Source organism: Mytilus edulis, chromosome 13 (genome assembly GCF_963676685.1).
Source record: "Mytilus edulis chromosome 13, xbMytEdul2.2, whole genome shotgun sequence".
Classification (NCBI taxonomy): domain Eukaryota; kingdom Metazoa; phylum Mollusca; class Bivalvia; order Mytilida; family Mytilidae; genus Mytilus; species Mytilus edulis.
In genome coordinates this window covers 65,391,667-65,406,838 of record NC_092356.1, presented here as the reverse complement: position 1 = coordinate 65,406,838, position 15,172 = coordinate 65,391,667, and the positions used below count along the sequence as shown (strand labels likewise).

Below are 15,172 nucleotides of genomic sequence, written 5' to 3'. Positions count from 1 at the left end.
TTCATTATCACTGAACTAGTATAATTGTTTAGAGGCCAGCTGAGGAACGCCTCCGGGTGTGGGAACTTCTCGCTGCATTGAAGACCTGTTGGTGACCTTCTGCTGTTGTCTGTTCTTTGGTCGGGTCGTTGTCTCTTTGACACATTCCCCATTTCAATTTTCAATTTTACATCTAATACATAGAAGAAACCCCTTCCACTTCATATATCATGTTAATATGTTAATTGATATACAACTTGCGATCGGCTTCTTAGAATAGGCAAAGTTAATAAACATGGTTGTGTTTATGGAAGTAGATAAGTCGGGTTGGGAGCCAAAATGACTGAAGTCGACATCACAAATCAAATTCGCTAGTTTAGTTCAACATATTTTATTGTTCCAAAAGACAAATGGATTAGACACAAGTTTTTCAACTTATTAACGTCTTCTCCAAAATTCGTTGACAGAAATAAACGATACAAGTAGACAAGACACGCTTATCATATAGTCGCACTTGTTCTTACTCGTTTTGTTTTATTGTGTTGATATGAAAATTCCTAAAACATCGACGAGATTCCAACAACGGTCAACAACAGTTAAATACTGTTCTTTTGTAAGCTTCTTACAAAACATGTTGAAACGTCATGCTTTCATTAATTAAAATCAATCAACACGTAACCATTAAGTAAAAATTACGTTTCTGTCTGCTTGATTTGAACACAGTGTTCTTCGGCAATTTTGAATGAACCAATCAAAACGGACTTTCATTTTTGACAATTAGCCTAAACTATGGTATGCCAGTAAATAGTTGTATGTTGCCCTTTTTGTTCTCTTGATTTTTCACTATGGGTCCCATTTTTTAAGGTATGATTAATGTAAAAAAAAAAACTCTTAAGGAACAACATATGTTTATTCATACAGAGATGAAAAAGAGATAAATCAAACACAATTCCCTATAACCAACACACAATATCATAAAAAAAAGCAATAGTAAGTCATTCTTCAATCTTCTCTCAAAATATTACGTCAAACAAATATCCGTTATTTTGCAAATTAAAAACGCAAGTACGACTTTTTATCTTGTCATAGGCCACTGCATATGGCTCCACAAGCCCGTCGTCTTTTGACCAAAGTTGTTTACTTTGTTGGCCGTCGGCTGAAAGCACGATTAGTTTATTTTGACTGCTACTTACAATGTAAACATTTCCCGCATTGTCAACTGCTATACCACGAGGATCCATCAATACATTCTCGTCTTGAAATGTCCAGATAATATTATCTGCCGTATCACAACATGTTACGGTGTGGTTTTTGTTGTTCGTGTAATATATTTTGTTGTCCCAGGAAGTAATATAAGAACAAGAACCTAAATCACATGGTACACCCGTAGTACTTTCCTTACTGTGGGTCTTGACAGTTTGTAGTCCTTTCCCTTGGACGCAAACAATAAGTGATCCATCTTTGTGTGTAATTCCATAACATTTATCTGCAGTAGCAATTGACCTCCTTGTTTTTGTTTCCACATCTATGATATTAATTCGCTTCCGGTTGGGATTGTCTGATGATACAGCTACAGTTTTGTCATCAATACTCGTAACGTCAAAAGCAAAATAGGGGGTTATGGAAACTTCAAAAATAAATTTTCCGTATTGATTTAATATTTGTACAAGGTTCTCTTCTGAACGATCGCAAAGAACAATTTTTCCACCAGGAAGAAAACAACATCCGGTGACACATGCATCTAATTTGATAGTATTCACCAACTTGAGCTTGATAGCATTGGTAGATTTGTTTCTGACTAACTGTGCATGTTTGTCTTTTGATCTCTCTAGGATAAGTTGACTCGTAACTTTCTGCACCTGTATGGTCCCTAAACTTGCTACTTCTTCAATAAATTCTGAAACCTTTCTATCAATTTTACAGGAAATCGTCACTCTGTTCAAGCTGCCATCGTCATCTAATGTCTGTAAATACTGGTCAGTAGTACTTGTCTTTGCTGATATCTCCTGCAAACCAAAGAACGTTTGAAGATCTGATCCATATCTTTTCAGTTCATCCATTTGCTGCTGACATTTTTCTATATTTGTTTTCTTTATTTTAATGTTTTCCAGAGTCTTGCAAATAATGTTATTGCACTGATTATCAACCTCTTTGCATAATTCTGTTTTTAGAGATTGTTCAATTTTATCGAGATGGCTGTCGATCTTTTTCCTAATATGAGCTATTTCCCGGAGAATTGATTCTTTTTGATTCTTTATATCCTGAACATTTTCCTCGAGATGACATTGTACTTTTGAAAGGTTCAATATGATTTCTGATAGACTCTTTTGAGTGACAACGAAACTTTCGGAAGTTTTGACATCTTTGGTTAACTTACTGATACGAACGACGTCATCACACTTTGTGTGCTCCTCTAGACACGTCAGGCAGAGTAAACAATCATGCGTTAGACAAAACAGTACGTACTTGTCATCATGTACAGAGCAGTGTACATCAACTTTGCGGAAAGAGGAGTCCAGGGCTAAGTAGTTTGCTATTGCTATCGTGGAATGGTTTTGTGAAGCTTTGGAAAGTGCATGGAAATCTTTGCATTCGGCACATAGAGGTTGATTACATTCGGGACACCAGTCAGTTGAGGGCTTTGTGAGATGACGTTGATCACATATACCGCAAAATTTAAGATTTGATGCCATCGCTGAAAAGAGAAGGTGAGACGATAATTACGCATACTTACACTATATCAACGGGTGGGTAACTGACAAAAAAAGTGGCCTATGGTCTAGAAATCGTTAAAAGGTAAATATGTTCGAACAAGAGTGACTTCATGGGAGAGTATGGATATGACGGATTCCCAAATGTTTGAGAAATTATGATTGGTTCAAGATTTAGGAGCCTTATTTTGGCTGATTCAGGATTGAAACTATAAATTACAGGGAAAACACGCTTAAGATGTTTTAATTTTCTACAAAATAGTTTCATTTAATTGCCTGACAAGTATACTTTACTAAGTGACCAGTCGATCTATTTAGCTAATTAAGACGACTGAACTAAGTGACACGAGGGGGCGGGAAGATGTATACAACTATACAGCAGTGATGTAATAAATCTCTTTTCAAACTGATCCACGCCTAGATAAATTTTGATTGTTGCTATTTTAAGACACATATATATATTTATATATAAATGAGTCACCATGCATGTTTTGAAACAGCAGAATAAAGAATGAGGATTTAGAATAATCTGACATATCAGTTTACGACGGAAATAAACACACATACACACACACTTATACACACACCAAAATGTTTCTATGCTACTTAAACACGTACCTTTTGTTTACCTTACGATGTTGCCGGAATATCAACAAGGAAGTCGTTTATTCATATGACCGTATGACGTACTGTTTACCTGATAACTCTTGTTTTACAGTGATAATGGCGGGATGTCGTGTGTACTATTGTTTTTCTGTTTGTCTTTTTTATTTTTGGCCATGGCGTTGTCAGTTTGTTTGAGATTTATGAGTTTGACTGTCCCTTTGGTATCTTTCGTCCCTCTTAAATTACTATGATAATTGATTTTTGAAGACAACTGATGGTGCATTCGTTGACAAAACACATTTGGAGTCAAACTCTCATTGTATATCTGTATTTATTTTAATTGAAAATGATTATTTCAACATTCCCAATATTGAAGACCAATTTAGAACTCAATTTTAAAGTATGCAAATCTTGTTCTATAGGTACATAATAATTGTGACATAATATTGATCGGATGTTACATAAGGAAGTGCCTTAAGGGCATACGATACAGTTAGAGGGAAGGTAATGACGTTGCTAACGTAAAATGTTATTTTTGCGACGTCAAACTGTGACATATCGGTTAAAGATGCATTTTTCAACTGATTTTTATCATTCCAACTGATTTGACTATTATACGAGTTCATGGACCCCTCTTTTTATAAAAAAAATTGTTTGATTACGTATGAAGATTATTTGCACCAAATTTCTTGAAAAAGTCAATGATTTTTTCTTTTATATAAATTGATAGATATACAGCAAAACATGACGTTTTTTTCTACATTCATGACCATTTGATAATTTTTAGGTATTTCTAAACAAAATCCATTAAATAGGATACATATCTAAAAGAGAACTTATAAAGAATTTAACAAAAAAACAGCTTGTGTTTAACTTTTAAAACCAAAAAAAAATATGCATTTCTGTTGGGAGGTAAAATACGTCCACAAATCCGAATATTAAGCAAATATCTGAAATTTCGACCTCATTTTACTCAAAAAGAAGCACATGCAGCTATATCTTTTTATTTCATATTTGATTTAAGCAGGTATAAATTGCCTATATATCTTAACGGGGAAAAAATCTCACCTTCAGAAATAAACTGTTGGATATGCCCTTAATATAAGTTAATAAGAGGTAGTTTAAATGCAAAGATGACAGCAGCTCAACATAAGAGGGACAAAATATACCAGAGGGACAGTCATACTCATTGATTGAAAATAACACCAAGGCTAAAAAATAAAAAGATAAGCAGACAAAGGATATTACAGAAGACACAACATAGAAAACTAAGCACTAAGCAACACGAACCCCACCAAAAACTAGGGGTGATCTCAGGTGCTCCGGAAGGGTATGAAGATCCTGCTCAGTATGTGGCACCCGTCGTGTTGCTTATTTTATTACAAATCCGGTAAATAGTCTAATTCGGTAGGTCACATTCGTGAAAGATAAGGGTATTGTATTCACGACATAAGGAACATATGCGATATCATCTGTGAAACGGTTATTCCATAACGGTCAACCAACTCGTGATGGCGCCCGGAAAATTTACGAAGGTATGATTTCAGCTTCGCCATTTGGAAATCTTGGTTTAATAGCCTCCTTGTGAGCAGCAATCCTCTATCAGGAAAATCATGACACCTAAAATACATTTAGAGAACACCAAGTTGTTGTCAACAATACACAGATGTCTATACATTGTGTGCCAACTAAACAATTGCAAAACAAATTTAAGAAAGAAAAATAAATATGAAAAAGTATGAGAGATAAATAAAGGCAACAGAAGTATACCGCTGTTCAAAACTCATAAATCCATGGAAAAAAAAACAAAATCGGGGCAACTAACCAAAACTGAGAGAACTGTATTTAATTCGAGATTTAATTTGAGGCCTGACCTATCTCAATTGTAGGTTTTACTATTGGAAATTAGGTTTACGTAGATCTTGGATAAGTTTTTAAAGGGAAAAATCGTTGTAAAAATTATTTAATTTGTAATTGTTGACGGGATTTTCAATGAACGAAAATACTTTTTCATTTTCTTTTTTTAATGCATTTTTAATACGCTCAATTGAATCTTTAGTTTGAATTATTAAGTATAATTTCTATCGAAAGTGATACATTTTGTATCTACGTCGAATAAAAAATTTCGCTTTCAAAGCTAGAGAAGCACGCGTCAAGGTGATTTTAGACTTAATGATAATTAGTAAATAGTAATTCCTGTATCATGTAACATTGCAAAAATCATTTACAACCAATTAATTGAATTTCATCAGGATAATTTTGTCAAACAGCGTGATAGAAGACATCAGATGAAAGTATGTTTTCTCCTATTTCATGACCATATTTCAAAGAAACAATTAATATATTAAGCCGTTATCAGTTTTATGTAAGAATAATAATGTAATTTTAATTAATTGTGACGAAACACGCAAGAATAAGTTTCAGAATTGAGAGACACGAAATTTAATGAGGTAAAAACGTTCTTGCGTAAGACGCATATTTGAAGAATAACGCTTATCAGAAACTCAAGAGACTAAAAAAGCCACAACAACAAAATATCTGATACCATAAACAAATAAAACGACCTAAACAGTTGAATGATCAACTCACCAGAGGGAGTGGCAGTCATACTTTGTAGTAAAATTACGTAACTTATCAACTTAAAATCTACACAATTATAATATATTTGTATTGTAACTTTGAGCGAGTGTTTGTGATTTCATGATATCTTAGATTTTTCAAAGTAGTTTTGAAGGTATACAATAATCATAATTCATAGATTTTGATTGGTCCCATTATATCATTCCCCCTTTTTATATCAGAATTAATTGTACTTAATTTAAAAACCATTATAGAACAGTTAAAACAAAATCGTGTCAATGTGTCAACTAAATCCATAGAATACCGTAAGTAGGACACATAAACAAAATAATAAAAGTATCAGAGAGGGAATAACATGTTTGGCGGATAAGCTTTCACAAAATTTAATTGCAATCAAATATGGAATGCAAAAAATATAAAATTACATCTAATACCGTTGATATTATTTGAATTTATTCTGAAAATAATAAAAATGGTAATACCAACCGACAAGTGAATAAAACTGCCAGTAATTAAATCCCCATTACTCAAACAACGAGAAAATCTATTAATTTTAGTTTAGAAATATTTTATCATTACGAAACAGGTGCAATAAATCTTAATTGAAATGTTTTTTAGATACACATATCATCTGACTTCATTTATATTCTCTTCGTTTGTTTATTCTAATGAATTGTCAAGTTATTGACCGTGCCATGTTTTAAAAAAACATTTGTTTGTTCATATTGGGTTACAAAGAGTCTACAACAATTAAATCATTGACCGTATCACATTCTGAAGCCACAAATCGTATCTGATCTTGTTTATTATGTTTAAAAAACATAGAATAATTAACCAGTTAGAGTACATTATGCCCGATTTTTTTTTTTTTTAAAACATTTCAAATTTCCAAATAAGCTACTACTCTTTACTTAATGCCACAGAACACATGCTATCAGCGCATACTTTGGGATAAATATTCATTTACCGTGTGAGCAAACTATTAATCCATAGAGATAGCTCAAACCACAATCTTAAAATTCCATATTTAGTCAAAGAGGGACGAAAGATACCAAAGGGACAGTCAAACTCATAAATCGAAAATAAACTGACAACGCCAGGGCTAAAAATGAACAAGACAAACAGACAAACAATAGTACACATAATACAACATCGAAAACTAAAGAATAAACAACACGAACCCCACCAAAAACTCGGGGTGATATCAGGTGCTCCGGAAGGATAAGCCGATACCGCTCCACATGTGGCACCCGTCGTGCTGCTTATGCTTATCTTAAGTTACATTTAAATGAAATTGTAGTTACTACAGATCTTATTAGGTGCATTAGGTAAGGATAAAAGCATTTTGATATTCATTGCTTTCAATGGTTATGGTTGTTTTGATATGCGTGATGAAACTTTTAAGAACTGACAGAAAAGCCCGGGGCGCGAAAATTTGTAAGTTATAACTTTGGTTTTATTTTTTTTCTTGTCACAGAGCTACAACATGTTGGCATTCAAACTTGCGTAATTATAATAATTGCGTTAATTGAAAAACATTGAAACAGGAGAACGGTAAAAATGTGTATAAAACGTACAATCACGTATATAAGATAAAGACTAGGCGAAAATTATATCTACAGGAATTCATATTCAAATATACCATAATTTGCTGTACAATAAAATGATAAACGTGAACTATTTATCTTTGAAACAAAATCATTCATTTCATAACAGCAATTATACGTGCAATATGGAAAATAATAGAGTGTAGGTCGAGGAATTATCTGTACTAACACTGTCAAATAGTTAAGTATGATTTTTTTTCTTCTAAATTATGATTAAATTTACGCTTTTTTGTAGACTTTTTGTTCCTCAAGTCATCAAGATAGGTTTGCTTTACTTCTTGTGTTAAATCTATTCATTGTTCAATTAGAGGGGGCGCTGCGAAAGAATAAATATGTAATCAGGCAAACTCTTTTTAATTGATTTCTGAATAAAATGACAATGTTCATGTCCTTTTATATCCATTACAAGAAAGCTATTGTTGTAGGCATACTACTGATTTTATTTTTGACATCTTTCAGATATGTATCTGATATAGTAAAATTATGATCGTAATTGAAATTCAGAATCACAAAACAATTAAATGGGTAAACAGAATCTTTATTTATACAATGATAATTTCCTCGGAATATGTCATAAAATAATAATAAAACTGTAATATAGCATCGTCTGTAAATAAATATGGTCATCCTTTTATTAAAACAAAATGATAATAACTTGATAATTATCTTAATTTCCTCCAATGTATTCATAAATTAATATGGAATCAAATCGTTGTGTGATAACGAGATGATAAGATAATATTTGATTTTGAAATTAATCGGAGAAAACAACTTCTGTAATAAAAATGATTTACAATTTGTTAAAATTGAAATTTAACTTCACATTACAAAAGCAATTTGAAGAAATTAATATTGTCAGTGATGTGTACTTAAGAGACATCTATTAAACAAACACGTTGACGTGGATGACAACTATTAAATAAACACGTGAAAGTAGGGGACATCCATTCAATAACCACGTTGATGTGGGGGGGACAAACCTTGAATAAACACGTGGAAGTGGGGGGCATTCATTAAATAACCAAACACGTGCATGTGTGGGACAAACATTAAATAAACACATGGAAGATGGGAGATAACATTAAGTTAACACAAGGAAGAGATAGGGACAAACAGATAATCAACATATGGCAAATATTTTAAATGATATGATTTCAGTCCTATACTTGTGCATCTTAGAGGCTAAAGGGGTGGTAAAAACCAGGATAAGCATGACCAAAACACAAGAAAGAGTTAGGAGATAAACAGATAATCAACATGTGGCAAAGATTTTAAATGATATAGTTTCAGTTCTATACGTGTGCATCTTAGAAGCTAAAGGTGTTGTATAAACCAAGATAAGCATGAAGAAAACTTACTATGAAAATGTTAACATGTGCTATATTCTTTGTTTTGTTTATCGCAATCATAAATGACAGTTAAATAGTAAAACAATTATTCGCTTTTAGAAGCCAGTTTGCTTCATTATTTTACAATTAGGTCATGTGACCTTCAGATTATCCCTTTAAGTAAAGATGTGTTACTCATAAATAAGGGGTGTTCAATTAGCAAAAGGACATAATGTCAACATTTAAAGTGAAACAAGGGTAAACCAATTGATTGACTGATACGATCCCCAAACATTCGTTTAAAAACGATGATCAACATATATTTTTAACCTGTAATGTGAAATCAAGCAGATTAAGAAATTAAAGTCAAATTGCACTAGATCGCTATCTATTTAAAACAATATTTAAATTATTGTATATCTGATTGACAATGTACCTAGTAATGGTAGCATGCAATTATAACATACTTATATCTTTTTTGTTGTTGATATGATAACATTTTGCAACACGACGGGTGCCACATGTGGAGCAGGATCTGCTTACCCTTCCGGAGCACCTGAGATCACCCCTAGTTTATGGTGGGGTTCGTGTTGTTTATTCTTTAGTTTTCTATGTTGTGTCGTGTGTGCTATTGTTTTTCTGTTTATCTTTTTCGTTTTTAGCCATGGCGTTGTCAGTTTGTTTTAGATTTATGAGTTTGACTGTCCCTTTGGTATCTTTCGTCAAGATTTGTATATATATACCCAAAATATCAATTGTTTTACATGCCTTACTTTTGATTGTGTTGTAACAAGTGTAACATGAAACAGCTGTACATTATATAAAGAGAAATAAAGACAAAGTTATATGATGTATATTGATCATGCTATGAAAACTCAGAATTGTCAAGTAGATTTAAGACACAATTCAAAATATCCAGAATATGTGAAGCCATACTGAGAAAAAATAAGAATGTCGAGAATATGTCGAGAATTTTAAGACAGTACTCAAATGTCAAGAATTTGTCAAGACATTTTAAGACCATACTAAGAATGTCGAGAATTTGTCGAGTAAATTTCATACGAACTTAATATAAATGAGAGTTTGCCAAGAAAAATTAAATCATACTTTTGGAGAATGCTGAGTAAAAATTCATGCAAATTAAGACAAAAATTGGTCTTTTCAGACTTTTAGACTTTTGTAGTGCGCGTGTATTGAAATACGCCCCGCTTAACTACCTTAAATGGAACCCTACTAATCTAATATGAAACCCTACAAAACTAATATGGAACCTTAATAACCTTATATGGAATCTGCTAACCTAATATGAAATATGTACGGTCTCCACACGGTTGCTTTGAACCAATTATAATCCTACAAATGTATAGTAGATAAGATAATGAAGTTATACACATATGTTCACGTAAGGTCCTATAATCTGTCGTTATCTACGTTATCTTGTAGTGTACAAGATCTGACAAAATGAAATAAAAGTTTTGTGCATGTGGAATAACTAATGAATTAAATAAAACAGGGGTTTAACGTTTAAAGGTCACCATCACTATTTTGTCGACAGAAATATAACAGATCCGTAAATCGATCGATAACTTCATCAACTCATAAATTGAGCTAGATGTCCATGTAGTCTACAAAAGACTCATCAGTAGAGCTCGAATAAAAAATAAGTGAAAAAGGGCGAAATAAAGAACGAATTTGTAGAGCATAAAGCATAAAAAAAATCATAAACGTTTTGAAAATATGGGTAAGGTAATCTATTTCCGAGGTAATTAACGCCTAAGTATTTTAAAAATTAAAACTATTGTAAACAGTTAATTTATAATTATGATCATATCAATATCAATTCATGTCAACACAAATGAGCTGACTACGGGACTGATGATACCCTCGGGGAATAAAAACTCCACCAGTAGTGGCATCGACCAAGTGGTTTTAAATAAACTCATTATAGATACTAGGATTGAAATTTTATGTTTGCACCAGACGTGAGTTTTGTCTACAAAAGAGAGGCGAAAGATTAGGGATGTCAAAAGATTTGAAATTTAATACTCGAATACTCGATCAGGATACTCAAGTACTCGCGAGTACTCGGATAAATCTTAAACGTCTATTCAGACTTAAGGTGGGCAGCAGTTTTATTTTTTTATTACCTTTCATAAACTAACGAAAGACAAATGTACTTCAAACATAACTTGATCCTCTGGTGTTTTTTTTTGTGTCGGGTAAACAATCAATTAGTGACCGCCGTTTCTACAAACAACCTAACATAATATCAATCATTATTTGAGTGCGTGTTCTTGAACCAAATTCCAATAAAATAAAAAAAAATATTTGCATATAAAGTCCGACAAAGAAGACGATATATGTATCATCTGTTCCTGAAGAGTTGGTATTTTGTTTTTAAAATATAACTTGTCCAATAATTTGTCAACAACAATATTGGACTTAAAAATACTTGTGCTTTTTCGTGTTGCTCAGTCTTACTTTTTTTCTGGTTTTTTTTTGCGCTATCAGTTCTCTGATTTTCTTTCTTTTTTTAGCCATGACACTGTCAGTTTATTTTCGACTTTTGGGTTTGAATGTCGTTCTCGTCTTTTCGCATACCTATAAGTTGTAATTAAACAATTATAGTTAAGTTTCAGAATAGTTCAGTTTCACAAACAGAGTAATTAAATTAATTTAAATTAACATATCATACCAATCTCATTTACATAGAAATCTTGATAAACAAACAAATTTAAGTTTTACGGCTTGTGATGAGTTAATTATTAATCAATGAAAGTATTGATTCGTGTACAAACATTGTTAACAAATGTCTCTAATCAGTTACGTAGGGTTCACCACAGGTCACTTTGATTTTGTTCTTGTTTTGAAATATGATTTGGTCAACAATTTCGGACGAAAGACTGTTTGACTTTCTAATTTTTGTTACAAGTAAATTAACTCTCAAGGATTGGACGTTGCTGGTATACTACTATAACAAATAGTATCTTCAGGATAAACACATGCACATTTTGTATGTGGGTAATCGATTGATTTGGTATTACAAAGGCGATATTTCAACTGAACTAAAGTGAGTAGAAATGTGAAGAGACATATCTCAAGATGTATAATAGGCAAACGAGTATCCGAGTACTAAAATTGTACTCGAGTAATCGGCCTTCCGAGCGAGTACCCGGGTACTCGAGTACTCGTCGCCATCCCCACGAAAGATACAAGAGGAACTATCAAATTTGTAGATCCTAAAATGAACTGACAACGTCATGGCTAAACAAAACCAGACAATTAATAGCACACAACATAGAAAACTAAAGACTAAGCAACTCGAACCCCATCAAAAACTAGGGGTAATCTCAGGTGGTCCGGAAGGGTGAGCAGATCCTGCTCCATATGTGCACTTGTTGTGTTGCTCTTTTTATTACAAACCCAGTAAATACTCTAATATGGTAGGTCATATTCATGAAAAGGGAAGGGGATTGTAGTTACGACGTAAGGAATATATCCAATATCATCTGTGAAACGGCAATGATGGCGTCTGTAAAATGTACGAAGGCATGATTCCAAATTCACCATTTGGAACTCTTGGTTTAATAGCTTTTTTGTGAGCAGCAACCACCTAAATCATGATAGGAAATACGACCCTTGGGATATTGTATCAATTGGGAGATATATACTCCGTATGCAGGTTGCTACATCAAAATAAAAAGTCCTCAATTGGGAAGCTGAAATCATCTCTTGTCGTAATTTCTTTTTCAACCGACTCTCATTGTCAATTTGTAGATAAGTAAACAGACTCGTTAGTTGTGTTCTTTTAGGGACATTTTGTTTACGATGGTGTATGCTAAACAGGAGAAGCTATGCCTGTCTATCAGCCCGACTTCGATCCGTTTCGAGATAAATGCGAGTCCCTCAATTATTGTCTCTTGTAATCGATTGACAAAATTTCAATCACGAAAAACTTCTGCGGCCTTAATGCTTCCAATTTGATGTGTACTATCTTTATGAAATGTCGAGATTTCAACAACGACAACACACCGTTGCTACTGTTTTATACTTGAACATATTTTCGTGTCTTACTTCAAAATGACCCCTAGTAAGTTAACAACTTATAATCTATGTTTCCGTTTGTTTAATTTGAAAACAATATATTTTTTTATAGTATCTATTGAACAAATCAAAGCTTAATTTGACAATAAGCCAATAATTATTAGAGTTAATTATGTTTGTGACCATTTAGAGTAGAGTGGTATGCTTACATGTAACTGCCTCTTCTGGTTTGCTTGTTTCTGTTACTTTTGATTTTCATATGACAAATGTATGAATGAGGTATGTTATAAAGAAAATGATAAACAAGTTTTATTTACAAATTTGACCAGGTTCATCCCATCATTTTTTTTGGGGTTAAAATGTCCTGTACCAAGTAAAAAAAAACGGCCATTGCTATTTTATAGTTCGATTCTTTGTGCGTTACATTTTAATGGTTTGTTTATGTTGTGTTTCTCTCAGTTTTAGTTTGCTACCAGGATTTTTTTTCTTAATCGATTTATGAATTTCGAACCGCCGTATACTACTGTTGCCTTTATTGAAAACGACAACTAAAACTCCACAAAATACACATATGCACACTAAATCCTCCCAGTCAATCAAACATCATACTTTTCACATTTAACTACTCTTTTCAAAATGTTACGTCAAATAAATATCCGGCATTTTTTAAATTTAACACGCAAAGACGATTTCTAATTTTGTCATAAGCTAAAGCATTCGGATTGTGAAGTCCATCGTCTTTTGATAAGAGTTGTCTTCTTTTTTGTCCGTCGGCAGACAGCACAATTAGTGTATTATTATTGTTACTGACAGTATAAATATTTCCTGTATTATCAACTGCTATACCACGAGGATCCTTCAATACATTCTCGTCTTTAAATGTCCAGATAATATTACCTCCCATATCACAACATGTTACGGTATTGTCATCTCTGTTCGTATAATATAGTTTATTGTCACTAGAAACAATATAAGACCACGAACCTAATTTACAGGACACAATAGAAGTACGTTCCCCACTTTGTTTATTGACTTTTTGTATACCTTTACCTCTAACGCAAACAATTAGTGATTCCTCTTTGTGTGTGATGCCAGAACATGCATCTTCAGTACGGATAGACCTTATTGTCTTTGTATCTATGTTTATAATATTTATTTGCTTGTAGGAAGGGTAGTCTGATGATACAGCTACAGTGTTGTCATCATTATATGCCACATCAAAAGCAAAACTTGGCGACATTGAAGTTTCAAACATCAATTCTCCATGTGGATGCAATATTATTACACTATCATTACGCGAACGATCACAAAGAACAAGCTTTCCATCTGGGAGAAAACAACACCCGCTAACATCATCCCTTAATTTGAAAGTATGTTCTAATTTGAGTTTGATATCATTGATAGAACTTTTTTTTACACCAACTAATTGCGCCTGTTTGTGTTTTGATCTCTCCAAGACAATCCCACTAGGAATTTTCTGTACCTGAATCGAGCATAGACTCTTTACTTCTTTTAAAAATGCGAAAATCAGTCTATCAATCTTATGAGAAATTCTCATTTTATTTAAGCTACCATTGTCTTCGAATGCCTGCAAGTACTTATAGGTGGTTTCCGTTTTTAATGAAATTTCTCGTTGGCCAAAGAAGATTTGCAAATCTGATCCATATTCATTAAGGACATTTATCTGCTGCTGAAAATTTTCCATCTTCGTTTGCTCCTTTTGTATCTCTTTCAAAGTCTTGCCAATGTTTGTGTTGCACTGATCATCAACTAGTTTATCTAATTCTGTTTTCAGATTGTTTTCAATTTGATTCAGATGGCTGTCAATCTGTTCTCTTATTTGAATTATTTCTTGAAGAAATGATTCTTTCTGTTTTTTAATATCCTGAACATTTCCCTCTAGATGACATTGTATTTTTGAAAGATTTAATATGATGTCCGATAGACTCTTTTGATTGTCCAAAAAACTTTCAGAAGTTTTGACATCTTTGGTTAACCTACTGATAGGAACGACGGCTTCACACTTCGCGTGTTCTTCTAAACACGAAAGACATAATAAACAGTCATGGGGTTGGCAAAATAATTGGTATTTCTCGTCGTGCACAGAGCAGTGTCCCTCTATTTGAGAAAAGGAGGAGCCAAGAGCTAAGTAGTTAGATACCGCTATCGTGGAATGGTTTTGTGAAGCTTTGGAAAGTGCATGGAAATCTTTGCATTCGGTACAAAGAGCTTGGTTACATTCGGAACACCAGTCGCTTGAAGGCTTTGTGATATGACGTTGATCACATATACCACAAAATGTAGGATTTGATGCCAT

At 33.0% G+C, this 15,172-nt stretch overlaps 2 protein-coding genes across 2 annotated transcripts; both read right to left on the bottom strand.

Moving 5' to 3' along the window:
* Positions 1–870: 870 nt before the first annotated feature.
* Positions 871–3,376, bottom strand: LOC139501215 (uncharacterized). The gene is made up of 2 exons (XM_071290210.1): positions 3,309–3,376; positions 871–2,674 (listed from the first exon to the last, which is right to left on the bottom strand). Exon 2 carries the CDS (start codon positions 2,670–2,672, stop codon positions 993–995), a length of 1,680 nt encoding a protein of 559 aa, XP_071146311.1. The 5' UTR covers positions 2,673–2,674; positions 3,309–3,376; the 3' UTR covers positions 871–992.
* A 10,110-nt stretch (positions 3,377–13,486) lies between these two features.
* On the bottom strand, positions 13,487–15,172 carry LOC139500468 (protein lin-41-like). Its single transcript, XM_071289205.1, has one exon. The coding sequence runs from the start codon at positions 15,170–15,172 to the stop codon at positions 13,487–13,489; it is 1,686 nt and encodes a 561-aa protein (XP_071145306.1).

Coding starts and splice junctions, on each gene's coding strand:
- LOC139500468 (XM_071289205.1), bottom strand. CDS start 15,172: ATGGCATCAAATCCTACATTTTGTGGTATATGTGATCAACGTCATATC.
- LOC139501215 (XM_071290210.1), bottom strand. CDS start 2,672: ATGGCATCAAATCTTAAATTTTGCGGTATATGTGATCAACGTCATCTC.